Source organism: Phoca vitulina, unplaced genomic scaffold (assembly GCF_004348235.1).
Source record: "Phoca vitulina isolate PV1807 unplaced genomic scaffold, GSC_HSeal_1.0 scaffold12, whole genome shotgun sequence".
NCBI lineage: Eukaryota > Metazoa > Chordata > Mammalia > Carnivora > Phocidae > Phoca > Phoca vitulina.
In genome coordinates, this window is record NW_022589715.1 from 44,892,907 (window position 1) to 44,919,619 (window position 26,713).

The 26,713-nt window shown below is 42.2% G+C and overlaps 1 protein-coding gene across 1 annotated transcript in view; it reads left to right on the forward strand.

Moving 5' to 3' along the window:
- The window catches only part of LHCGR (luteinizing hormone/choriogonadotropin receptor), a 53,735-nt gene that overhangs the window by 8,481 nt on the left and 18,541 nt on the right, over positions 1–26,713 (forward strand). The window contains exons 2-6 of the mRNA XM_032411013.1: positions 10,406–10,477; positions 12,824–12,898; positions 15,798–15,872; positions 18,096–18,170; positions 18,259–18,336. Coding sequence (XP_032266904.1) covers positions 10,406–10,477; positions 12,824–12,898; positions 15,798–15,872; positions 18,096–18,170; positions 18,259–18,336 — 375 coding nt within the window. The remainder of the gene's footprint in view (positions 1–10,405; positions 10,478–12,823; positions 12,899–15,797; positions 15,873–18,095; positions 18,171–18,258; positions 18,337–26,713) is intronic.

A 26,713-nucleotide genomic window follows, 5' to 3' on the forward strand; every position in this document is an offset into this window, starting at 1 on the left:
ATGAGATGCTTCTAAAGAAGGGGCATTTTTGAGCAAGACAGCCACACAAACTGGGGTCCACCAGAGCTGAGGAGTTAATGAAAAGTGAAGGCACACATGCCAGTAATTTCAGGCATTTTTCTTTAAGATTTTATTTATTTGAGAGAGAGAGAGCGAACATGAGCGGGGTGAGGGCAGAGGGAGAAGCAGACTCCCTACTGAGCAGGGAGCCCGATGCAGGATTCGAACCCAGGACCCTGACCCGAGCCGAAGGCAGACGCTTAACCAATTGAGCCACCCAGGTGCCCCATTTCACTCACTTTAAATCCATCCTCAGATTAATTAAAAGTATGTAGTATATCAGTTGCAACCAGCTTTTACAGGCTCACTTAAAAAAAAAAAGGTTTGTAAGTGTCTGGAACTGGAGCTTGCAATGAAAGTTTCCTGAAGCATATCTTCAGTGTCACTGTCCTGACAACATAATATTCTCAGCTTCTAAAAAATACTTTTGAAAAATGATTATAGATGATGCAGATGTTCCCTGAGGAGAATTCAACATGTAGTTTTATTTACCAGAGTTATTCTTGTCATGTTATATTATTGCTAGAAGAATTCAGTTTAGGGGGTAAAGATTGGGTTATTTTGCTTTGTGTCTTTAGAAAACTTTAAATGGGTTTTGAGTGAGGGCTTAGATGTGTTTACCGTTTTCCTCGGAGGCTTTATATTTTTAATTTAGTTGTTGCACAAATAACTTGGAAAATCCATTATCCAGTGAATCTTCTTGAAAATTTTGGTTCACGGTATAATTCATAAGCTCCTCACAGCTTCTTGGGTGCTCTGGAAAGTCTGTCTTGGAGGAGAGTCACCCAAATTGCACTTCCCCATGGGAGGGTTCCAACTGACTGAACTTTTTAAAGTCAGTGAGCAAATGAGAGCTCTGCAGAGTGGTTCTCTAGGATTGTAACGTTTAATGGAAAATTGTTCTTTATCGTTTCTTAAAAGGGCTATCAGGTGACACCTGTAAGAGATAACTGAGCCCAAAAGAAAGGTACCAGGTGGATGTATTTACCCTCCCTCTCGGTTGTCGTATCTATAATCAGTAGAAAGTTAAGAGTCAGGGACAAGTCACAGATATTTTATAGATTAAAGCGTGACTCATGACAAATAGAAGAGTCCATCCCAACGTTCTGAACCCACCAGCCCCCACCCTCACCAAACCCCTCCCCTTGACAAGGAGGTTAGAGTTGACGCTAGAAGTAGCTGGGGTAGCTTGAATCCTTCACAGTAAGCAGCTGTGAGTTAGAAGTACTTACTGTGCTCTTATCTTGTGTTAGATGCTGTATTAGTATTATATAAACGTTTCCTTATTTAATCTCAAAAATCGCTGGGGTAGTTAGTATCATCAGTCTTTTATGAATGAAGCTGTGGTTTGAACGCAGGCGTTCTGGCTCCAGAGTCTGTAGTCTTCACTGCCCCACGATGCTGCTTCCAGAGAGAAAGCATATGCAGTTGGTGATGAGGGCATATTCTGGAAAGTACAGAGCACCTGAGAGAGAGACCTTTAACCAAAGGTAGGAGCTGACCAGCAGAGATGGGAGGATGTGCCAGATGGTGGAGACCGTGTGAATGAAGGCAGAAAAGGGAGAGGCAAGTTCAGGAAGTACAATAGGCTGATTTGTCCAGGGTGGCACGGTCCAGCAAAAATATAACGTCAGGCGCCTGGGTGGCTCAGTGGGTTAAGCGTCTGCCTTCGGCTCAGGTCATGATCCTGGAGTCCCGGAATCGAGTCCCACATCAGGCTCCCTGCTCAGCAGGGAGTCTGCTTCTCCCTCAGACCCTCCCCCCCTCATGCTCTCTCTCTCTCTCTCTCTCATTCTCTCTCTCTCTCAAATAAATAAATAAAATCTTTAAAAATACATATATAACGTCAATCATGTGTGTGATCTTCATTTTCTAATAGCCACATTTAAAAAGCTTTTAAAAGGTGAAATCAATTTCAGTGAAATATTTCATTTAATCCACATGTACAAAATATTATCATTTCAACATGTAATCAGTACAAAAGTTATTCATGAGATACTTTATATTCCTTTTTTCTTGCCGAGTCTTTGACAGCTGGTATGTATGGAACACTTTACAGCGCATCTCGATTCGGACCAGCCATGTTTCAAGTGCTCAATGGCCATGTGTGGCTGGTGGCTGCCTGATTGGGCAGCAAAAGTTTATTGTATGGGTTATGTGAGAAGAATTGTGGGTGACAGGACCAGCAAATGAGGTTTGAGCCTTTATTTGGAGGGCCTGCAGGCTGAGACATGCATAGATAGTAGGCAGGCCAAGGGGAGGTACAGAAGATAACTGAGTATGATAGTATCACGGTGGGAGTTATCAGGAAGATTAATCTAGACCTGTTAGGGGAAACCCAGGGTGGGGTGAGGGGAAACCAAGTCAAGGACTATTCGGGGTGGAGAAAAGAATGCCCAAGAAATTTGGCAGTGGGAAAGGAATAAAGGGGCTGGAAGCAAGAGACAGTTGTGAAGGCAGGGTCCGCCAGAGAATGGGCGCTCAGTAGTGGAACGGAGGAAACATTCATACGGGGTAACTGGTAAATTCTCAAATAACAGTACAGCGGGGAAAAAACTGAGTAGTCATTCTTGCTGAGGAGGATACGGGAAAGAGAGACAACCCAGTCTGGTAGGCTCATGGAGGAACAGGAACTTGAGCAGCATCTTTGGAGTTTAAGACTGTGAGCACATGGCCTCCAGAAGCTGACGGTTCTGTCAGAACGCTGTTTTCACCCAAGAACCAGAGGATTGTGTAGCAGAGTGTATCAACAAAACCTCCAAAGGAACAGCACTGATGTGCTTTGATTAGTGAAGGACACAGCACAGGACCAGGAACGAAGTGACCTATGTTCTAGTTCAGATCTGCCACGGAATCGCGGTTTCAGGGAAATCATTTCTCTTTTCCTAGCTGAAGATTCTTCGTCTATAAAGGGAGGGGTTGGACCAAACCACTTGCAAGCAGCCCTTTCCTCTGATTCCTTGAGTCTAATACAGTAAGTGTTTAAAGGAGTGGTCAATCAAAACCACCTGGGTGTATTTTTAAGGAGCATTCCAAATTTTCGGATGTAAAACTTAACAAATTGAGTATCCATCTATACTGACTTCATATTTCAGGTAACATTGACATCTCAGCCCCCTGTAGGTAAATGCGGAAGAAAAGAGGCCAACAAATGAAGACATACCCAGTAATGAAGTTGCCAAGTAGATCAATGCATTTGAAAACGCAATGATTGAAAATCATTTGGAAAGGGGGAAGCCATTTTTATTTCATTCCAAGATGAAAGCAAGTTTATTATAATTACTGAGCAGCCTTGAAAAGAACACAGACATTCTTAAGTCTCTGTTGAATTTAGATCAAGGTCTTATGTAATAAATACAAAAACATTAACATTCTGTTAAATAAGGTAATGCTTTCCCCTCCCATTTTGATGAGTTCGTTAGGCAAAAAGGCTTTGAGCATCTCTGATTTCTGTCTTTTTTCCTCCCTCTGATTTGGTAACATTTAAAAATTCAGGGTGGGGACACCTGGGTGGCTCAGATGGTTAAGCCTCCGCCTTCGGCTCAGGTCATGATCCCAGGGTCCTGGATCGAGCCCCACATCGGGCTCTGTGCTCAGCAGGGAGCCTGCTTCTCCCTCTCCCTCTGCCTGCCTGTCTGCCTACTTGTGATCTCTCTCTCTCTGTCTGTCAAATAAATAAATAAAATCTTTTAAATAAATAAATAAATAAATAAATAAAAATTCAGGGTGTATAGCTCTAGCAATAAACTAATTGTGAAAGATGCATGGATGTTTGTAGGTTTCTTAAATCGATAATATAGATGGCTTTTCTAAATAATTAGAAGGAAGTGAATAAAAATATTTCATTTCTGCTGTGCTGGGCAGAAGGACAGGTAAAGGCTCTGAGAAGATACGTAGGACTCCACCCAGTCTTTGGGGACTCCGTTTGGTGCAGGACTTTTTCCCTGGCTCTCCTCTTCCTCTGGCCCGGCTCAGCCCATGCACTTCAGTAGGTGGTCCTGCCCCGGAAACCCTGATGCAATCCAAGCTCTTAAAGACCAAGGGGAGGTGGGGAACCTACAGTTGTCATTGACTTCATGCAATACCTGTCTTTAAAAGGAGAGATTGTGTCAATTGGAACTGTATTTTCCATTCACCTAGGGAGTTTGCCATTTAAAGGAACCGTCCATGGAATCCTTTTGCAGAACAAAGAACGCTTTGATAATGCAAATGTATCCCATTGATAGGTTTTTATGAGAAAGGATTTTTAAATCCTGGATTTCACTAAGGCGGGGGAGGGGGACAGCCCTCCTGACTCTGAAATTCTCCAGCGAACATTATTTTGAGGGTTCGTTAACAAGCCAGTGAGCTGGACAAACTGGCTCCTTCCAAGGTTATCTGTGTTCTTAAACTCCAAAGAAAAAAGTAAGAGGGGTTCAAGCCCCACTCTTGAGTATTCAGGAGACATTAGGAACAATTAAGGAGGACCTGATAATGTGGCATCATCCTTTTCAAGGTGACTGAGTTTATGTAAATGGTAGTTGCTTATCTGTAAATTGTCCCCTGGTGCTGAGTTCTGACACAAAACGCACTGGTGGCTTGACAATTGGGGTTGGCTAGGAAGGGGAGTGAGTCTGGGGCCCAGGTGAAAGAGTGGATGGGAAGGAGCTCTGAAGGTGGGATCACCCTTCTGACTATCCCACCTTGAGGCAAAGGGGCCAGGCCCTCACCCTGCATTGACCAGTCATCGGATACATGCTGCCCAGGAGAGAAGATGTGATCTTGGATGAGGTGGTGATCTTAGGCTGAGGGTAATTCCAGGAGAACAACTATTTAGGGGCTTCAGCTGCCCCCTCTCCCAGCCTCTGGGGGGATGAGTGCCTCAGTCCTGAAGGAGGATTTTGGCAGCCCACCACAGCATCCTCTACAGGAGCTAACCCAACTGGGTAGCCCCAGCAAAGAGTCTCTATCTGTGCCAGGGGCCCAGTTTGAAAGTCAGAACCCAGCAGTGAGAGATACTAGGTTGAACCTAACCAGAGAGCAAGTAGGAACTGTTCCGGGTCAGAAATGTTTTTTAAGAAGCAGAGATATAGGGATCAGGATCTGGTGACTGAGGAGAAAGATGGAAGGGGCTCCACTCCTCGGTGGACTCTGGGGAGACCAGGCAGGCTACAGGATAAGGACTCAAGACAAAAACAAGCACCAACACGGTGTCAGGGGAGGCAAGTGTAATTCAAGACACTGCAGGTGTACTCCTGCCCTCCAAATATTGTTAGGCTTAGTGTAGACAATGCAGAAAGACACAGGACTCCACCTGAATCACGACCAATCACAGGATCCCAGAACTAGGGTGAGTGCTTAGTTCCAATCCTAAAGGGGTAAAGGATGCTTCTACATCAACTTTAGCCCATAACTGGAAAGGCTGGGGACTTGCAGACAGGATTCATGAATAAATGGAGTTTTCATACTTGATGAAAATAAGGCAGACTCTGTCATCCTGTTTTTGTTTCAACATCTGTGGCACAGGCACTTGGGCAAAGTGGGATTTGGCCATAATCCAGCTGTCACCCGTGTTGTATCATCCATTCATTTAAAAACAAAATGTCATATGGGAAAAGGTCTCTTCTTTTCAAAGAGAAAAGAGAAAAGAAAAGAAAAGAAAAGGAGGAGGGAAGGAGGGAGGAAGGAAGGAAGGAAGGAAGAGAGAGAAAGGGGGGAGGGAGGGGAAAGGAAAAGAAAAGAGAAGAGAAAAGAAAAGGAAAAAAGAAAAGAAGAAGGAGGGAGGGAGGGAGGAAGAGAGAGAAAGAGGGGGGAGGGCAAGGGAGGGGAAAGGAAAAGAAAAGAGCTGTGAAATGTAATAAAAATAAGTAGTTGGAGCATCCCCCCCCCATGGACTTCCTTAACCATCTCACTATTTAGGAGGCAGAGAGAACTTTCCACCCTGCAAGCTCAACCTCACGTTTGCCCAGTGGCCTGGCTCTTTACCACCACCTGAGCTGCATGGTTTGGGACTGTCACACTCTCGTCTGAGACAGAAAAGGCTCTGTCCCTCTTTTATTTGTCTTTGCTTTATGCATAGCTTTCATTCCTTTTTTGACCCTGGACAGCAGAGCCGCTGAACCGTCCTTGCCCTTGATCTTTTGTCCCCAGTTCTCCTCGGCTGCTGCTTTGTAGCAAATGATATTGCTAGGCTTTTCCACGGGAGTTCCTCAAGTTCACACAATTCTTGGAATACACATAGGCCTAATTTCAAAACCAGAAAAGAAGGAAGGAGGGAGAGAAGGAAAGCAGGGGAGGACTCAATACATCAAAACAAAACTTTCTTTTTCTTTTTTGTCTCTCAGATACAGAGGGCTAGGTCGATCACACTTCTTCATGCAACCAACATCATCGCTGGTCCATTCAAAGTCGCTCTGCTTTTAGTTATTCATTTTATCCCCTTCTCTCACTTCCTTTCAACTTGCCATAGGCAACCATCCTAATATGTACTTAGGTGTTTTCATTAAAATATTTAATGTTTTGTGTGCATATATTTTAATTCTGCAAGTAGGATTTTATATCTTCAATTTCTTACTTGTTGCTCTCGGTACCATGACTCTAAGATCCACACAGGCTGCTCTGTGTGCCTTTAGACTCTTGCTTCTAGCTGCTGACCTATTAGTTAGGTATGTACTGTCCACGCTACCAATCTCCCACTCAGTAATGGACACTCAGTTTGCATCCAACCCCCCTGCTGCCACAATGCCTTGAAGAAAATCCTTACACAGTTTCCCTTAAGTAACCATGTCAGAATTTCTCTGGGATGTATACAGGAGTAGAATCGCAGGGTGGATTTGGAGACAGTTGTTCACGTTGCTAAAAATTTCTGGCCTCATAAAAGCACCCATCAGAGTAGGGAGCACCTTCAAAGGGAGTACGTTCAAATGGTTATTGGCAAATCTGCTTAGAAACTGCTGCCAATTGAAGATGAATCAGGATAGAAGACATGACATCTCTAAAATAAAAATATAAGTCAGTGGGAAAAACAGCTTTGGATTCATAGAACCACATTCTGCGCCTCACTTCATGAGAATACATCTAGTGGCAAAAGCTTGGTACACCTGCCTCACCCACCTGTCTCCCCATTCTCTGGCCCCCAGGCCTCGTCCTTGCCCCAGCCACATCCACAAAGCTACCTGCTATTTGCTCAGTGGCTCCTTTATGGTAAGAACTTTATTTTTATTCTCATTACTCCTGCCTTTCCTGATCTGCAGCATCAACATCAGCTGCAAAATTTCATCTTGCACTAGGGCTGTTCTGTAGTCACTGGGGACAGCCAGGGCATGATCTACAGCTTCTCTCACTTCTGTCCAACCTTTGCTCCTCATCCCTCATCCCTACATCAATCAAAAGCTCAGGCAACCTCCCTGGTCAAACCTGAGCCAAACTGCTCTCCTGGGAGCCACACTATGCTCGCTTTTGGAGGAGGAGGCTGCTTGCTGAGAGGCTCCAGTTTCTGGGTTCCATTTGCATGAATAAACAGCTCTGAAGGGTTCGTTTTAAGCTTTTATGTAAACACTCTCCAAAATATGTTCTGTACTGCATTATCCCCAGCAATAAAGATTCTGGAATCAGAATTTGGCTGTCCGTTTTATTGATGTTGCATGGGGTACAGTAGAATACAGCTTTCTCTTCTGGAAATTTATTGACTTGGCAGTGCAGAGAGCAATAAAACTGTGTTTTTAATCAGTAAGCCAAGCGGACATGATTCCAGAAGAAATATAGGAAGCAAATGTGCCATCATAAGAAGATTTCTCCCCCCACTGTCCCTGTTCTTCTTGGATGCCCTGTTAAATAAGTTTGGGTATTGAACAATGCGCTTGGTGGGACTGTCTTCAGGAATAAAATCAGAGGACCAAGTTTGGATTACTTCCTCTAGGTTGTACCATCTCTAAGAGACTGTTGAGTAAAAGCATTTCTCTGAAATGAAACTTCTTTGCATTAGACCCTGGAGAAGAACTGTTGGTAAGCTGCTCTGCAGGAGAAATTGCGAAAGTGCAGCATTTCTCTTCTCAAGAGAAACAAGATTATAGTGCTGTCTCTCCACCTTGCTCACTGACAGAGTGGGTTACCTGTACAGACCAGCAGGAAATGAAATCACTATCTCTAAGAGCTATCTGCAACCCGTGTTCACTCCAGTAGTATTCAAAACAGCCAAGATATAGAAACAACCGAAGGGTCCTTCAATTGATGAATGGATTTTAAAAATGTGGTAATTACACACACATACACACACACACACACAGAGGAATATTTTTCAGCCATAAAAAAAGAAGGAAATCCTGCCATTTGTGATAGCATAGATGCATCTGGAGGGCATTATGCCAAGTGAAATAAGCCAGACAGAAAAAGATAAATACTATATGGTATCACTTACATGTGGAATCTAAAAGAAAAAAAAAAAACAGCCAATTTCCTACAAACGGAGAAGAGAATCATGGGTGCCAGGGGCTGCAGGGAGGGGGATATGAGGAGCTATAGATCAAAGGGCACAAACTTTGAGTTATAAGACTATCTTCTGATGATCCAATGAGAGTAGATTTTAAATGTTCTCACCCTCCCCCAAAAAAGAGTTAACTATGTGAGGTGACAGATGTGTTAATTTTCTTAATCTTTGTAATGATTCCACAATGTATGTGTATATCAAATCACCACACTGTACACTTTTAAGTATATACAATTATGGGACGCCTGGGTGGCTCAGTTGGTTAAGCGTCTGCCTTTGGCTCAGGTCATGATCCCAGGGTCCTGGGATCGAGTCCCACGTCGGGCTCTCTGCTCAGCAGGGAGCCTGCTTCTCCCTCTGCCTGCCGTTCCTCCTGCTTGTGCATGTGCGCACGCTCTCTCTTTCTCTGTCTCTCTGACAAATAAATAAATAAATAAATATCTTAAAAAAATAAGTATACACAATTATATTTGTCATTATTCCTCAATAAAGTTTGGGGTGGGGGGAGAAAGAGACTGGGTTAAAAATCACATACTTTGGCCCAATATCAAACCATAGGAAGACTATTTGGGCTCAGTCTGCTTGGTCATGTTACTTTGTTCAGGATACTGAATCTCTTTGTGATCTAGTTCTTTTGCTATCAAAGGGAAATACCCACCTCACACCATCGTTGAGTGGATAAAATAAGGTTACAGGCGGGAGTGCACAACTCACATAGCACCTTACACCAGTAGCAAGTCCCTTCTGAGACCGTAAGACATCTCCCTGATTCAAATACACTCCTGATGCCAAAGGTGTTCTTTCCTGGCAACCAAGACAGTCTGCTTTGTAGACACATGAAAAGCAAGGCAGCATCTCCCACCTCTACTCTCAAATTTCTGATACTCACTTCCCACCTGAAATGTCCTCATCCACTCCCCTCCTCTCTGCCAGTATTTGGTCCAAAACCCTGAACCATTGTAGATGCTTGATAAATGTTGGTTGAACATTCATCCCTGCTTTGCAGATGCTTTCTTCTGAGTTATCTTAAGCCCATTTTCCTTTAGCAGGTGTACATCACCCTGTTCTGCTTTTGCTATTGCTGAATAATTGCTCTTTTCTCAACTTTTACGTAATGGATAACTTTTATCTCAATTCAAGAACACTTAGATTGTTCCTCTGAATATAGGTGAGTGCCTGAAGGAAATGTTCTATAGATATTCCCCCAAAATGGCATGAGATGCCCATGTAATTGAGCTATCATAGCAGCCATCTGGTCTGGTTGGGAGGAGACTGAAATCAACTGTCTGGGGAAGATGGTATATCTCAAAATAGGAACATGTTCCTAGTGAATCTTCCCTTCTCCTGCCTGCCTGGTTTCCAACTGTATTTCCACCAGTCACTTCCCCACTTTACCCAAGACAGTTTCTTTTCCCTCTTCCCAACCAGGCCTATGCGGCCACTCTAGAACTACTTATCAACTACTGACTTGGTGCCAAGCCCTGTTCTTTACATGGCTTATCTTGATTAGTCATCATAACAACCCTGTGAAGCAGGAATTATTATTCCAATTTTATAGATGAAGAAACTGAAGTAGAGGGCCTACATACCATCCTCAGGATCACCTGACCAGGTAGTGAGAGAGCAGGGATTTGAACCCAGGTGTGTCTGAGCCCAAAGTTTGGGAGCTTACTTACAAAATAACATACTCTTTGATAAAGACCAAGCGTGAGTCATGGCACATCTCGTTATTGGTGTAAGTTAGAATTCTCCACCTGAATTCAGTCGTTGGAATTCTGTATTCACACACATTTGCGCGCGTGCACACACATTTTATTCATGAACTTAAAAGGTACCCAGTCTTAAATATTAAACTCTTGGCTTTCCTCTCTTCTTTTCTAGGTCACTCACCTATCTCCCTATCAAACTAATCCCATCTCAAGCTTTCAGAGGACTTAATGAGGTCATAAAAATGTAAGTAAGATACTGCATACCAAAAGACATTCATAATTGGAATAATAAAATTTTTGTAAGGGAAAACATAGTTGAAAAGGGATAATGTTGGGCGCCTGGGTGGCTCAGTTGGTTAAGCGACTGCCTTCAGCTCAGGTCATGATCCTGGAGTCCCAGGATCGAGTCCCGCATCGGGCTCCCTGCTCGGCAGGGAGTCTGCTTCTCCCTCTGACCCTCCTCCCTCTCATGCTCTCTGTCTCTCATTCTCTCTCTCAAATAAATAAATAAAATCTTTAAAAAAAAAAAAAAAGAAAAGGGATAATGTTTCTAGGAGAGAAACTGTGTTAAAGAAACCCCAGTATTTTTATCTTTATAATACAAATAATATCTAGGGACCTTTGAAGAAAAGTATGATTTTCAAGAGTCATTAAATTCTGGATAATTAACCTTGCTTCAGTGAACTGAATGCATTTTGATAAGTGATGATAAACTTCTCAAGTAGAAAAGAAAATAGATTCCAATCACAAAAATTCTCCTTCTGCTAGAGCAGTTATTCCCTTGTGTCACATTTTTAGATAACACCCACACAGAAGAAAATGTGTTGGAGGTTTATTGTGCATCAGAAGATAATCTTTATATCTAAAATATAATAAGTGTATGACACACAGTATTTATAGCTGTATTGATAAAAGGCCTTTATCAAAAGTGCAAAGCAACCCGATAATACAGCGTGATCTCACATTTGTGTCAGATGTAACTTCAATCCGTTCTCCCTGGGTCTCAGCCTCCAGGGCATAAGACACCATGCATGAGAGAGAACTTTCTCAGGAGCCCAGTATTCCAGCATCCTCCTTAATGTTAGTCTGTGTGAAAGGACCTCAAAGGTCATTTAGTTCCTAGAAAGCATCTCTGATCTTAACAATCCATGGGGCTTTTGAAGCCAATTTACATCTTTAAAGATGCTGCATCATCAATCCTAACTCCTTGGGGAGCCTCTGACTATTCTTTAGGGTATTAGCAATGAGGATATTAAAAATAATCCCCAAGAATTACAGAAATGTCAGTTTCCTTGAATCTAACCCTTATTCTTCTCTCAAGTTTAAATGTTGAGTTTTGATAACTTTTAATGCATTACACTTCCTCATGAGAAAAGTAGCCACAGCTAAAGAAACAAACCATTAGGTACGAATAAAATGAATCAGTCCAGGAACAATCCATTACTGTGTTGTTCATAAAAGACATTAACTGCCTTAGGCTCAGCCTTTCTGTGGGCTAAAGCTCTCAAGTCTGAAGGCTTCAGTGAATGTTAACCTTAGAAACACTCAAATGTACAGTTTGTGAATTTGAGACTTTTTTCTCAGCTGGTAGCAAATGGTAGCTTATGTTGGCATTTTAGGGTAACATTGACATTACTTGCGTGCCTGGGATGGTATATGACAAAGCTGGTTCCTTTATGTTTGTGTCTTTTTAAAAAATCCATTCACGGGTGCCTGGGTGGCTCAGCTGGTTGGGCATCCGACTCTTGGTTTCAGCTCAGGTTGAGATCTCGGGGTCGTGAGATCAAGCCTTGCGTCGGGCTCTACGCTTGGCATGGAGTCTGCTTGGGATTCTCTGCGTCTCCCTCTGCCCCTCCCCCCGTTCACTCTCTCTCTCTCTCTAAAATAAATAAATACATAAAATCTTTAAAAAAAAAAAACTCCATTCATTAATCCATTCATTCATTCATACTCTATGCACCAGGCAATATGAAGTCACCACAGATTCAGAAGTGAACAGGATATACTCCTTGTCCTCAATTTGCTAAAAGAGAAAAATGGTCAAATAAATAGACAGTTACAACCCAAAAAGGACACTATGTGCAGAAACCTTGCAATTGCCTCAGAACAGGATTTTGGGAAAAGGAGAAAGAGTTATGAAACAATGAAAGCAACCCACATTAAAACCTCACTAGAGTGATGGAGTTGGGAATTCAGACATCTGGATCCTGGTCCTGAGCCTTCCCAAAAGCACTTTTTGACTGTCCTCTGGAGACTCTCAATTTCCAAAGCTGATCTCACTAGATTTTCTCAAAAGACCTGTCCACTTCTAACAATCTGTGACTCTGAGTCACAAGAAAAAAACCTGTCACATAAACAGGGGTTACTGAAACCTGCATTTCAACTGCACCTGGGTTATAGACGCCCATCAATGCTCCTAAAGGGAGATGGTGGCACTTTATGATGTGAGGACAACGTGAGACATCACTGTTCTTTTTTAAAAGGACACACTAGAGCCCCCAGTTGTTGGGTCACACACACAGCTTATTATGATGCATGCATGGTCATTTCTTTCATGTTTCTTCTTTTTTTCTCTCTCTCTCTCCCCTAGAGAAATCTCTCAGAGTGATTCTCTGGAAAAGGTAGAAGCTAATGCCTTTGACAACCTCCTCAATTTGTCTGAAATGTAAGCATCAGCTAACAGATAGTTTATTGCTGTACACTATTACCCTTGCTGGCTGGAGCCCACTCAGTATTTGTATTCAAGCAGCCGCTGCTAGGAATCCAAGAGGAAAAGACTACAGCAATTACTAGGTCTGGGCAGGCACTAATTTCTCTCACTGCAGTGGCCTGAGGGTTGCCATGGTGACAACTGCTTCTCCCTGGGAGCTGTATAAACTCTGAAACATCACAACACAAAGTTGGAAATTAAAATTGACATTGTGGAGTCCTGCCAAGTAGCTCTTACCTTATGGAAGAGAGGGAATGAAGTCCCTGGGATAGTGGGGAAATATGAAAGGGAGCTTAGAGATCATGAATTAGTTCATTGAGGACTGTTCATTTATTTAGTAAATGATTCTTGGAAATCTACCATGTAAAACCCTGTGCTGGACATGTGTATGTGGTTTGTCATTGTTATTGTGATGGTTTAGAATTGATTCTTAAAAACAGTCCCTTCTAAATTATTATTTTCCTCCAATATACAAAAAAGAGGGGTGAAGACTGGCTTGATTCAGTTTTCAGATGATGAACCTCTGACCCAAAGAGGTTAACTGACTTGCGTGACGACACACAGCAAGTCAGTGCTAGAGCTGAGGCTAGGAATTGGGTCATGTGACCCCCAAACCAGTCTTCTTACTGCTGCCTTATTTGGTTCAAACCTGAGCTTCTAAAAATGTCACCTGCATGGGAGTTTTGAAAGTTAAGGGAAAGGGAAGGATATTAGCAACAAACATTTTCTGAGCACTTGTATCTGGCATTTATTACCTCGAGGTTGTGTTAATCCTCACAGCTTCCCTGCAAAGTGGAGTAGTTCTCCCTTTTGTCCAAGGGAAGGAAGGGAGGCTCAGAGAGGTCAGTAACTGGACCAGTGTGGCACCGTAGACAATGGCAGGGCTGAGTTTCCACCCCCGCCTCTCTTTTCTTCAAAGCTGTGCATTTCCCACCACACCACAAGGCCTCCCTATGAATGGTCCAATTAGCAATTATCTAAAGAGAATAACTGATTGATAAGTATGTGAGTACCCGCCACATGTCCAACCAAGGGTCAAGTGCTGCTGGAATACAGAGGAGGTAAAATATAAATCTTCCCCAGAAGATGACAGTACACTCAGGGAGGTGAGACTACCTCACCAACCAATTATGGGGAAATCCAAAATAATGGGTATTCAAATGCAGATTTATAGTCTGGACTTGGCTATGAAGTAGAATTGGGGGGGGGGGAGTGGAGGGGAGAGGAGGTCATCACCATTACAGATGACAGTACTATCCCAGACCTAGAAATCTGCCCAAGTGATGATGAAGCACAGCTTATACTGAGAACCACCAGAACAGCTTAAGATACAGTGCTCATGATGCAATAGAAAGAAAAATAAAATGTTCTAAGGGAAGTTTATGGACTTTTCCAAAGGAAGGCCTGACACTAGGATGTTAGCTCCTTACAGGCTCTCTTTGTTCACAGCTGTAACCCCAGTACCTAGAACAACGCCTGGCACATGTAGGTGCCTAATAAACGTTTGTTGAGTGAGGGAATGTATGGATGAGTAGTTTAAGGTCAGACCCCAAAAGATCTTTAAAAGTTCCTTCCACCTACCTACATAATGCCTTATATGGCCCATGACTGCTTGACTAAGTTGTTGTAAAAATAATTACAACAAAACATCACTCACCTCTAAAGAATCAAAAGAACATAAAAGATGGAAATAGGCACAAATGGTGGGTAACTATAGTAAGGGGGAAAAAACACTAGACTCAGAGTCCAAAAAATTGAGTTCACTTCCAAGTGGGGCTACTTCTCAGCTGTGTGACTAGAGACAAATTATTTAACATCCTGGTTTCATCAACTATAATAATTGTTAACACCAGTTGAAGCCTTACTGTGAGCCAGAAACACACATTTACTTCTCAAAAACTACCCTATGAAGAAACAGAGCTTTAAATGATGTATCCAAGGTCATACAATTAGTAAAACCAAACTGACTGCAGAGCCCCTCCAACTTACCAATACATTATATTTTCTCTATAGAACAAGAGTAACTATCATTTCTTCAGGTGGCTGTGGCATGGGGTAAGAGAGTCAAAGGCATTTGCTGGCCTTTTATTGAATCCAAAGTAGACAGGCAACTGTGGCTACTTCTCAAAGGGTCAAAGTCCCTGGAGAAGTAGGGAGAAGGGCAATCATACCACTGTGGAGTCATAGCTGTACTTTTATACTATACAGAACCCTGCCTCCGACATGATCTCCACCTATTCTATTACTCACTACATACCAACCTATGAGGTAGGAAGAGTGCATATGATTATTCCAAAATTATAGAAGGTCACACTAGCTCAGGGAAGTTAGGAGGCTGTGCATCGTCACACAACAAATTATCTATAACAATGGGCATAAAATCCCCCCAAATCCAAGCCCCCGGATTGATCCAAAGACTGAGTGCCTGTCTGGATCATTGGTCAGTGTGGCTGCCAGCCGAGTATGAAGAAGACCAGTTTGCCTATAAGGGAGAGTAGCCAATTTGCTCATCTGACCTGGGAGCGGAATCTCCTATCACCCCCAGTGTGTAGGCTCCGTGGTGAGAGCCGGGAGTCCTGGGAGTTGGTGCTGCCTCACCGAGTGGGATGGAACAGACTCCCAGCTATGATGTTTATACCTTCCTCAGCAAGAGGTTGAGAGCAGAGCTTCCTGGCAAGAGCCAACTGGCTCTCACCATGCAGTTTTTATCCCCAGGCTCCTAGGAGCTGCCCTCCAGCATATGAAGTCTCTTGATTTTTGTTGATGCCATTTTCAGCCAGCATCCTCTGGTAACGATGGTCTTGTACATTCCAAACAATACACATTTCTAAAACTGCTCCTTCTCTCTTTACAGATTGATCCAGAACACCAAAAACCTGGTGTACATCGAGCCTGGAGCATTTAGAAATCTCCCCCGGTTAAAATACCTGTGAGGATTTTTCCTTTTTGAGCAACTGAGGAGGGAATTTGGGTATCTGATGAAAATCAAAACAATTAAAATGTTGGGAAGAATTTTTTAACTATATATTTAGCATTATTTGCACATCTGTCTTCAGCAGTCTGATTAAAATTTAATCAGCATTTCTTGTCAGACACCAGGCTGGGTGCTTTCAGAATCTGTGTAACTGGCTCCCAACACTTTCATTCTCTAGAAAGCACATGAGAAGAATATCACCCCCTTTGCAAGGATTTTCAAAACTGACAGTGGGAATGGGGAGAGGGGGGTCATGACTTGAAAAAGGGTAAATCGGAATCTCCGAGGTGAGGTGGTGATACAGACAGAGCCAGGTGAGAGCAGGAGAGGCAACTCTGATTCAACACCCATCCCCGGTTAAGAATTCCTGATTCCTTCATCTCATTTGCTCCTTTATGCACTAAGTGAAAACTTTTTAAGTATTGCCTTGAGGTAGGCACTGGGCCATATAAACTAAATCATTGTTTTCTATTTCCCATTAGATCTCACTAAGTCTACTAGTTAGAATTATAAGTCGAGTACCCATGGTAACCCAGCAGATTCATTGCCTTGCCAGCAAAACCAAAATTCCTGAAACTTGAGACAATCTATAAACTGATCACTATGGATCTTCTCACAGGTCAAGGAGTCACTTATTCACACAGAAAAATTTAAATCCCTCTAACACAGACATCCTCTCTTCTTCCTGATAAGTTAAATTTCATAAAATCTCCAGAGGGTGGAAGTCCACAAACCCCACCACTTCAAAAAAAAATGGAGAGGGACGGGAGGACATCTGTCTGGGCGTGGTGCTCGGTGTCATCCGTACAGCCTGCCCCGGGGCCTCCTGCAGCAGCTGCCGCTGGCCCAAGCACAGCTCCTTCGGCAGCTCTAACACCGAACGCCTCCTAGCCCAGGTGTTCTGCTTTTCCAGGCCTCCGGGGCTGTGTAGGACATAAGCATAAGCATCTGTAGTGTCAACCACTTTCGAAAAATATAAAAAGAAAAAAGAAAAACATAAGAAAATCCCAGAACCAAATTTGACTATTATAGTCCCTTGTTATCTAAGAATCATTGTCTCTATTAAATAGCATTTTCACCCCCCAAACAAGTGATCGTCCCCCAACCCCAGTACACTTTGCTGTCAAAGTTACAATGCCATCACCAGCCACAGAGAGGGCAAGGATTCAGTGCGATCTGGGGTTACAGGTAAGAAGGAGCATCAGAGCCAGGGGAGAAACCTGGCTTCCTTCTGTTGTCACCAGAGTGTGAGGAAGTTCATGTCAGTTTCTGCAGCCCTGCATAGGTGAATTTAAAACTTGGCTAGGGGAAATCTGGATGCCTGGACTCCTCTAAAGGAGTCCCATTCTTGTGTAATAAAATATCTTTCAATTTAACCTATCACTGAAGCTTCTCTCTTCTTTGAAGCTTAAATAAAAGGTGGGAGGAAGAAGAGACCTGAGTAGCTCCAATAAGGAAAAGCATGTTCAATGATTTCAGTAAGTTATAAGGAAGAACTTCCTGAACCACAAGGTAGCTAAAGAAAGAAAGATTTTTAATAATGAGGGATATGGGGGCGCCTGGGTGGCTCAGTCGTTAAGTGTCTGCCTTCGGCTCAGGTCATGGTCCCAGGGTCCTGGGAGAGCCTGCTTTTCCCTCTCCCACTCCCCCTGCTTGTGTTCCCTCTCTAGCCGTGTCTCTGTCTGTCAAATATATAAATAAAATCTTTAAAAATAATAATAATAATGAGGGATATGGATTTCTCATATGGAGATTAATATTCCTAAAGTGTTTGAGTTGAAACCTATTCCAAAGTAGAGGGATGCCATCTAGAACTACCAAGAGCAAATTACTAAAAAGGAATAGGATAGAATACAACAGAAAAAACGCAATTGATACAATAGGAAAAGACAGGCTGGAAACATAAATATAAATGAAAAAGACCTGAAAGTTTAGTCCCGGCCCCTAGATCTTTAAACAGGCACCTTTAGAGCAACTTCTTCCATAGCGTTAGGGGCTTTAAAATTCTGACAATCTTCAACAGCTAAAAGTGCTACCAAAAAAGCCAAACTCAGTATATTTTTAAATGTGAAGATAGTCTTTGCAAAGTGCCTCTCTACTGTGTTTATCTTTATGCCTTAATAACAATCACTTTTACTCACTCCCTGCCCACATCCCCCACCCTACCCCAAATCACAGGAGCATCTGTAACACAGGCATCCGAAAGCTTCCAGATGTTACAAAGATCTTCTCCTCTGAATTTAATTTCATTCTGTAAGTACCAGGCTGATTGCTAAGCATAACAGTTTCCTATTTGCAGCTAAAATTTGGAAAGTAAATATTTCTCATTTTATTCCTCCAGGGAAATTTGTGATAACTTACACATAACCACCATACCAGAAAATGCTTTTCAAGGGATGAATAACGAATCCATAACACTGTGAGTAAAATCCCAGATTCATGTTCTGCCATTCAGGCTCCTGCTATTCTTGCTTCTAGCTTGAGGTGAGCTCTTTCTCATCTTTTACCACGTTCTTCATTCACTGGTAACATTCTTTATGACCTAAAATGCTAGAGTGAGAGCAGTTGTGCGGGATTGCAGCTGTGTCATGTGTTCACACAACCACCAACTGACCCATTCAGTTTAAAATTAATCAGACGGGCCCTGAGGATTGACAGTGACCAAATTTCCAACTGATGAAATTGTTCACTGCATCAGTGGAATGCTTTGAAGCTGGGAAGAGACAGCCAGGAGGGAAATGGCTGCCCTGGTTCAAAGAGCAGAGAAATTTCAAGTTTCAAATGAGAAGTTTGGAACGATATTCTCCAAGTAGGTAGGATAGTTGATCGATAGAGCCTGCATTCACTCGCTTTACTCTCTCTGATTTTTTACTTTGCTTCTGAAGAGCACCATCTATGCCCATTCCCTACATCCCTTAATACTTGAAAATAGTGTCTTTTTATTTGACAATCACTCATCAGGTTACCAGGCTCATAGGCCCTATCCCTTTTATGCTCTTTCCTAAGGCCATGCTATTCAAAGTATGGTCCATGGACCAGCAACTACTGTATCTTCTAAGAGCTGGTTAGACATGCAGACTCCCAGGACTCAGAACTACTGACTCAGAATCTGCAAGTTCCCAAGTGATTCACATGCACATAAAGTTCACAGGGAACTGTACTAAGATAATCCAACCTACTCTCTTCACCATTCATCTGCCTGACTTCCTTCCCTCTGGGGTCCCTACCATCTGCACATGGAGCACCTGCCTTTGCCCCACCATTCAGAAGGAGCGTTCTGGGCACCATGTCTCACTTGTATCCAAAGTCCAATGACCCATACTTAATTCTTTTCCCCACATCCATATCCCTCACTCTTTCTACTTTGGTTACAGCCCATGGCAGAGTTGTAATGAATCAATAAATGAGCTTGCCCTTAAAGAAAGAGAGAGCACACATTGGATGACCCCAAAATGAGGAGATAGTTGTGAAGCAAGAGAAGAGACCATCTCAGAGGACTTTCTTTCATAACATGGATTTTAAATATTGGTATCAATGTACATTGCATTTGAATAGTACTTTTTACTTTGTGTAGGTATAATTCCACACATTTAATTGTCACATTACAAAGCTGTAGCTCATGCAGACCCAGCTCAGAGTATTGCAATCAGGGAATACAGAGCAGCAACCAAAAAAAAATTTTTTTTCAAGATAAATTCTTTACTTGCAGCTCTTAAACACCAGGAAGGATAAAGGAGATCCTAGAAAATCTCTACAGTCTTTCTGCTCCTCTACTTCCCTTACACACTAAAGCTCTTCCAGCTCTATTTTATAAAGTATTTCCAACACACCATTGCATGTATCTAGAACTATTCATTTATCACACCCCCGTCAGAAACAGAGCAAAGACTGCATGGGGAGGTACCACATACCTTAGGATTCTTTAGTGAGAACACAAAAGACATAAGATCCATATCCCCAAGGAGTTCAGAATCTCAATTATGAGGAAATGGAGAAATTATGGGGGCAAACATGAAAGAATGAAAGAATAATACAAACCAGTAGATATTCACTGTGAAAGTTTGTGTTACGCAGAAATTAGAAGTCTTAGAGAAGTCCTCTTGGGCTGGAAAAGTCAGAGGGGGCTGCACAGTAGAGCTGAGACTTGAGTTAGACCTCATAGTATCAGTAACATTGGTATGGGTAAATGTGATAATAGCAGCTAATATTTATACAGCACTTAGTAAATGCCTGCACTATTTTTAAGTACTTTTTAAAAACTTGTTTACATCTCACAGCAACCCTATGAGGTAGGGACTATCAGCCCCATTTTTAGATGAGGAAACCAAGGCACTACGGGGTTAAGTAATTTGCCCAGGGTCAGGATTTAGACTCCGTCTGGCTCCAGAATCACAGTCTTAACCATTATGTGGTACCACATACCAAGAAAAGGGGAGCGTGTAGTCTAAGTGAGGGGACATCATGAGCAAAAGTATGGCTGTGGGAAAGAGGACAACAAGGTATGTCTTACTTATTGGGGAGTACACACCCAGCTTAAGAAACAGGAAATAGGTTTAGATAAATGGCAGAGGTAGAGGGGACATTGGATTGCTGAGTCTTGAATGCTGGGATAAAGGATTAAAAGCTTAGAAGTAACTCTGACAAAAGTAATAAGAAACCACCCAGTAGAGTAGCCTTTATTCAAAGATCACAAATACCCAAGACTTCCTTTGATTTTGACCTAAATCTAAAAATAATCAGGACCCAAATGGTACTTGTCCCAGGTAAAGGTACAGCCATAGGAATGAAGTGGAAATGGAATGAATGAAAGGACAGAATATGTGGAGAACAGTCAACAAGAAAATGAATGTTGGGATGATCCACAGGGTCCTCGTGAGCAACCAAGACTGGACCAACCCACCAAACTCAAGGAACAACAAAAGATTCCTTTCACACATCACATTTCAGCATGTGCACATGAGAGCTGCACAGTATTTTTATTATGGGGCCATTAACTTATGTTAGTTATGATTTTAAGAAGAATAGTGCTTACCAGCAGGGCATAATTGCCCCACATCTGAAGTTAATGAGGATTGCAGATTCATCTCTCCTAGTGGGCCCAGGGGGCATTGGACTTCCATCCCCCTCCTCACTCTCAGCCCTTCATCTGGAGGGGGAGTAATTAGTCATTTGCTAGGCACTTGTTCTCAGCTGAATGGCCCCTTCTGTAAGCGAAGGATCCTGTGGAGCACCCTGTTGGAAAAAGGGTATTACACTTAAAGAGGAAAGCTTTATCTTCTCAGCTATAAAGTTCAACTTCCTAATTAGGAGCCTTCTCTCTTCATTATTAGTAGTATTGGAGATTTTGCTTTTTGTGGAACCTTTCTTGCCTTCCCCCCACCCAAATCTTTACCAACTGTGAGCTCATTTAATGAAAACAAAACACTTCACTTGATGCTGGAGAAGCTCAGTGGGGTTAATGCTAAAACTATGCATTATACTCTTACATCCCTTATAGCCACTTTGGCTTTTCATTAAATCTCCTCAAGAGGCTACCTTGAAATGTACCCCCTGAGCAAGCAGGATGTGGCTGCACCACCTTTAAAATATTCTAGATGACTCGTCATACCAGTCTCAAAAAAAGAGACAACTTTGATTCATGTCTGAACTCCACAAAGAGAAGGAAAGGTCGTGACAGCTAATTCTCAGAGAAAGAATGCCTGGCAAAGGATGGCAAGCTTCCAGGCTGCACCTGTGATAAGCCACACTGAAGAGACTGCTGGGTGTTGAAACAGAAAGCCTGGGTTCTAGTCCCAGCCCTGTGTCTAATGACCTCTAGTCAAGTTATACCACCCAGACATGCCTCTGTCTCTGTGTATCCAATGGGATTAATACTTCTTGTGCAAATTCAACCACATCGTGTCAACTACATGGCACCACCATGATTAAAAGCTAATATTCAGCAAGCCAGTTGTTTTAGACCATCCTGAAAACACCATGTCTCATCATCTCTTTAAATATTTTTTATTTTAAAATTTTCAGTGGACAAGTGGAGTCGCTTTCCACTTGTCTTTCCAATAACACCCCTATACAACTTACCTAGATTTACCAACTATTAGCAGCTTGCTACACCCACCCCATCTCTATATGTGTAAGTATATACAACATATTTCTTTTTGACCAAACCATCCAAAAAAAGTTTATAGATATTATGACACTTCATACCTTAAATAGTTCAGCATGTAACTCCCCAAAACAGGGACATTCTACGTAACTACACCATTATACACACACACCCCAAAAAAAAACAAAAACAAAAAAAACCCATGAATTTAATGACATTGTCCAATCTACAGTCCCCATTCCAATGAAAATGTCTTTTATAGAATTTTTTTTGACTCAGAATCCAATCAAAATTTTATGCACTGCATTTTCACTATTATGTCACTTAGTGCTCCCAACCTCACCTCCTACCCCACCCACGAAGGTCTGCTCCCCCACTTTCCTCTGTTCTGTATGACACCAATTCCTTGAAGGAGCCCAGGCCAGTTGTCTGAATTCATCTGACTGTATTATCAGGATTAGATTCGGTCAACATTTCTGCAAGAACACTGCAAAGGGCATGCTATGTCTCTCCCAGTTTATCAAACCAGAAGGCACATCATGCCATGCCCCTTGGCCATTTGGTTAAAGTGTGACTGTCAGACATCTTCATTGTAAGGGCACATTTTTCCCTTTGTCATTAATAATAAGCGATAGTGGGATACTTTGAGTTGGTGCAACTAGCCCATTGGCCAACAACTTTTCAGCTAACGGTTTCAGCATCAAATGATTATTCGGTTATTATGCAGGGAGTTACAAAATGGAAGTTTTAAATTTCATCATTCTTCTACATTTATTACCAGCACTCTTCTGTAAAAAAAAGAATCCTCTCCTTCTCTCTCAATCTCTCTCTTTTTTAAGTATCACTGTGGAAGTAGATTTTTTAAAAAATTTTATTCAATATATTACAATCCATTGCAGTCATCATTCTTTTGGATGCCTGACATCTTTTTGTTATTACATATGGTAAAGTCATATAAGATGACATGAACTTGGCTGAGGGAAACTTGAAGGAAAACATAACAACTCAGCGCTGCTGAAAGGCAGGAGGTATGCCCACATTAGAGAGAGGATTTCCTTGCCATTGAGTCTGTGAGCCCCACAGAAATGGGGGAATTCTGATGAACATTCAAAACTAGGGTCACAGCAGCATATAGAGATCAGCCTGGTGACAGTGAACTGGTGACAAGTTATCCATACAACCACGGCCAAGGCATCCACTCAAGAAGTGTCTTCATACACTTCACACACAGGAATTATTCAGGTATAAAAGGACTCCAGCAAATTACCACCAGAGAAGAACGTGATGAATTTAGGATCCCTGTTCTTTAAGTAGGTATCTGTATAGTCACTCGATAAAAATTTGCTGATAGATATATCACCATATTTCTAAAATAGAAACCCTGAGGCCACTTTTTGAGACCCTGCAAATCTGCAAACACATATTAAGTTTTCTTCTTTAAAATCATCCAAAAACTAGATGCTTACATGATCCAAAACGGAACCATGGCAGATCATCTAATACTGTTAATACAATCCCAGAAATGCTTTTAGAGCCCCAGGAATATTTGGAGTTGTTTTAAGGCAGCATTCAGAATGAGAGTCTCATCTGTGATTAAGTTCTAAGCCTGAACCTTATTTTGAATAAAAAGGTGACATTCTCTCTTTTTGAATCACAATTACTGACATTTGAATAGAGCACATAGACAATGCTTTAAAGTAAAGTGCAGCTATTGTAATGGGGGGGGGGGTCATTTCTGTGCTTGTGACAGCATCCTCAGGGCAGAGGGAGCCATCCTCATTTAATTCTGACACCATGATGTTTTGGGAAAAAAGTTATCTGAAGTGACTCTCCAGATGTTTTAAGGGGCATTTTAAAGCATTGTATGGGCCTGACAGCAGGAGGCCTCCCACTCACATTCGTAACTTCTCCAAAGTAAGGAAGCCAGTTTTAATCAAAACAAAGCAACACATTCTATTGTGTGCAACTGGTAAGAACAAAGCTGAAGAGAAACAGCTGCAAAGGAAACAGTGAGCCCCATTCTTTGGAAAGTCGGGACAAGCAGGACCCAGACTATTTAAAAAAAAAAAAGACCTGAAAAATGTCCCAATACAAGCATGTCAATGATGCTAACACAGACCAAAGATGTTTGAGGGCCTCTGGAGAGTGAGTACATCTGAGGCAGCCCAGGCCACTAAACTGACTTGCTCCGCCAAGAACAGGAAGGCCCCGACCCCAGCAGACAACAGTTCAATTAAACGGCCTGCTACATTTCATGGAACTCCTGTCCAGAGCATGGCAAGGGAGACCCTTTCCCTCTATTCTGGTCAGAGAGATGGAGCTACTACAAAATATAATAATAATAATAATAATAATAATAATAATAATGGCAACACATTAAGCATTTACTGTGTTCCAGGACTTATTTCTAAGTGCTTCACATATGTTTAGCATTTTAATCCACCCTATAGCCTTTTGAGGTCAATACTATTATTATCATCCCTATTTTCAGATTAGGAAATTAATACACAAAGAGGTTAAGTAACTGCCTAAAGTAACTCAGCTAATAAGTAGGGAGCAGTTGGGTTGAAGACTTGCAAATTTAACCACCAAGCTGCACTTAGAGCAATGGCATTGTAAGCCCCTCTAAAAAAAAAAAAAAAAAAAGTATAAAATCCTAATATGTATCAAAACTAGGATCAGGACAGCACATAAGGATGATGGGGAATGGGCATCCAGACAAGTGCTGGCAGCTTTGCTTTGCTCAAAACGGAGTGGGAGCTACTTTGTCTTAATTCACTATGCACGTAACTCCATTGCTTACCAGGTAGGGAAAGCAGTAAGGGAACCAGACTCTGGACTAAGTTCTATCCAGCAGACCATCTGATCTGCATATGGAAATGTTGAGAGCTATATCATCCCATGCTGTACCTTAGGGCAAGGGGCCCCAAACTGGCATGCCCAAGCTCATTGGGAGAGCTTGTTATAAAAGTGCATATTCCTGAACAATACTACCACATTCTGATTCCATAGCTCTGCAGGGCACCTGCTCAGTGGGTTTGAGTATGCATTTCCAGCAAGCAGCTCCAGTTGATTCTGAGTCAATGAATGAAGGGGAATGCTTTGACAAACCCTGGTTGAGATTCTAAGAAATCCAATTTCAAAGAAGTTCAAAGAAAAGTCCAATATGATTCCTTCATCTACAAGAGATTGCTATAAAGAAATTCAAACCCCCAAATGATAAGGGACTGCCAAAGAATAATAGTCTAACTGTAAAATTTAAAAAAGAATTCTAGGGGCGCCTGGGTGGCCCAGATGGTTGGGCATCTGCCTTCGGCTCAGGTCATGATCCCAGGGTCCCGGGATCGAGCCTCACATTGGGCTCCTGGCTCAGCAGGGAGCCTGCTTCTCCCTCTCCCTCTGCCTCTCCCCCTCCTCATGCTCTTTCTCTCTCTGTATCTGTGTCTCAAATGAATAAGTAAAAAATCTTTCAAAGGGCGCCTGAGTGGCTCAGATGGTTAAGCGTCTGCCTTCAGCTCAGGTCATGACCCCAGGGTCCTGGGATCAAGTCCCGCATCGGGCTCCCTGCTCAGCGGGGAGCTTGCTTCTCCCTCTGCCTCTCTCTCTCTGTGTCTCTTATGAATAAATGAATAAAATCTTTAAAAAAAAATCTTTTAAAAAAATGCTTAAAAAAAAAAGAATTCTATTTTTGAGCTGCTAAGGAGGCAAGAAGGTTGTGCGTAATTACACAAGACAACAGAGATAAACCAAGTAACTATCCCCTCAAATTCTAGAAAACTACTGAAAAATGGCACCCCAGAATCCATTACAGAATACAGTTAAGAGCTCATAGGTGAAGTTGTAAATTCAAAATTCCAGAAGAAAGCACAGGAGAGCAGGAGAAGACAGAGAAGCCTGTTCCTCACATGGAAGGGCAAGCCTGGGCTCCTGCCAGATAGCAAGCATCATGAGAGACCCAGGGGTTTTACAAAATGAGGTCGCTCTGAACTCAAATTAATAGGGAGGTTTTATGGATTATTTTGTAATCTCTATTTTCTGAATGCCAGTGTTCAAATATCATGCTTCAACCCTGAGGCCTGCTTAGATTTATCTATACACTGGTTTGTCTCAGGTGTGCTATGGATTGATAGAAAGAGACCCCACACACACATACACACTACACACATACACATACACCACAAGACGCAATTCCATGCTTGTTTTATTTAACAAAGTCTAGAGAACCCTTGCAGACAACAGCCACCTGGAACAGGAACAGCTGGGGAAGGTGTCTAATCTTAAGTCGCACCCACTAGCCCATCCCTACATGGCCATGCAACTACCAGCAACCCTGTAAAGGGAAGCTAGGGTCTTGCCAGGTGCTGGAGCTTAATTTTATGTTATAACATAGCCCTTTCTCAGTTGAGTATTATATCACGGTTCATGAAGAACTTACACAAATATTTCTAAGACTATGACTTTCAAACTTGCTTGGTTGACTATGATTTATAGTAAGAAATTCATCTTAAATATACCCATTTGTTCATCCAATTCATTTAACATATATTTACTGTAATCCTCCCAAATGCCAGGCACTGTTCTAGATGCAGGGGATTCTGTAAGAAACAGAACAGTTTGAAATCCTTGCTCTCCTGAAGCTTACATTCTGCCGGGGAAGGGAGATGATGAACGAGTATGATATAATCACAGGTCA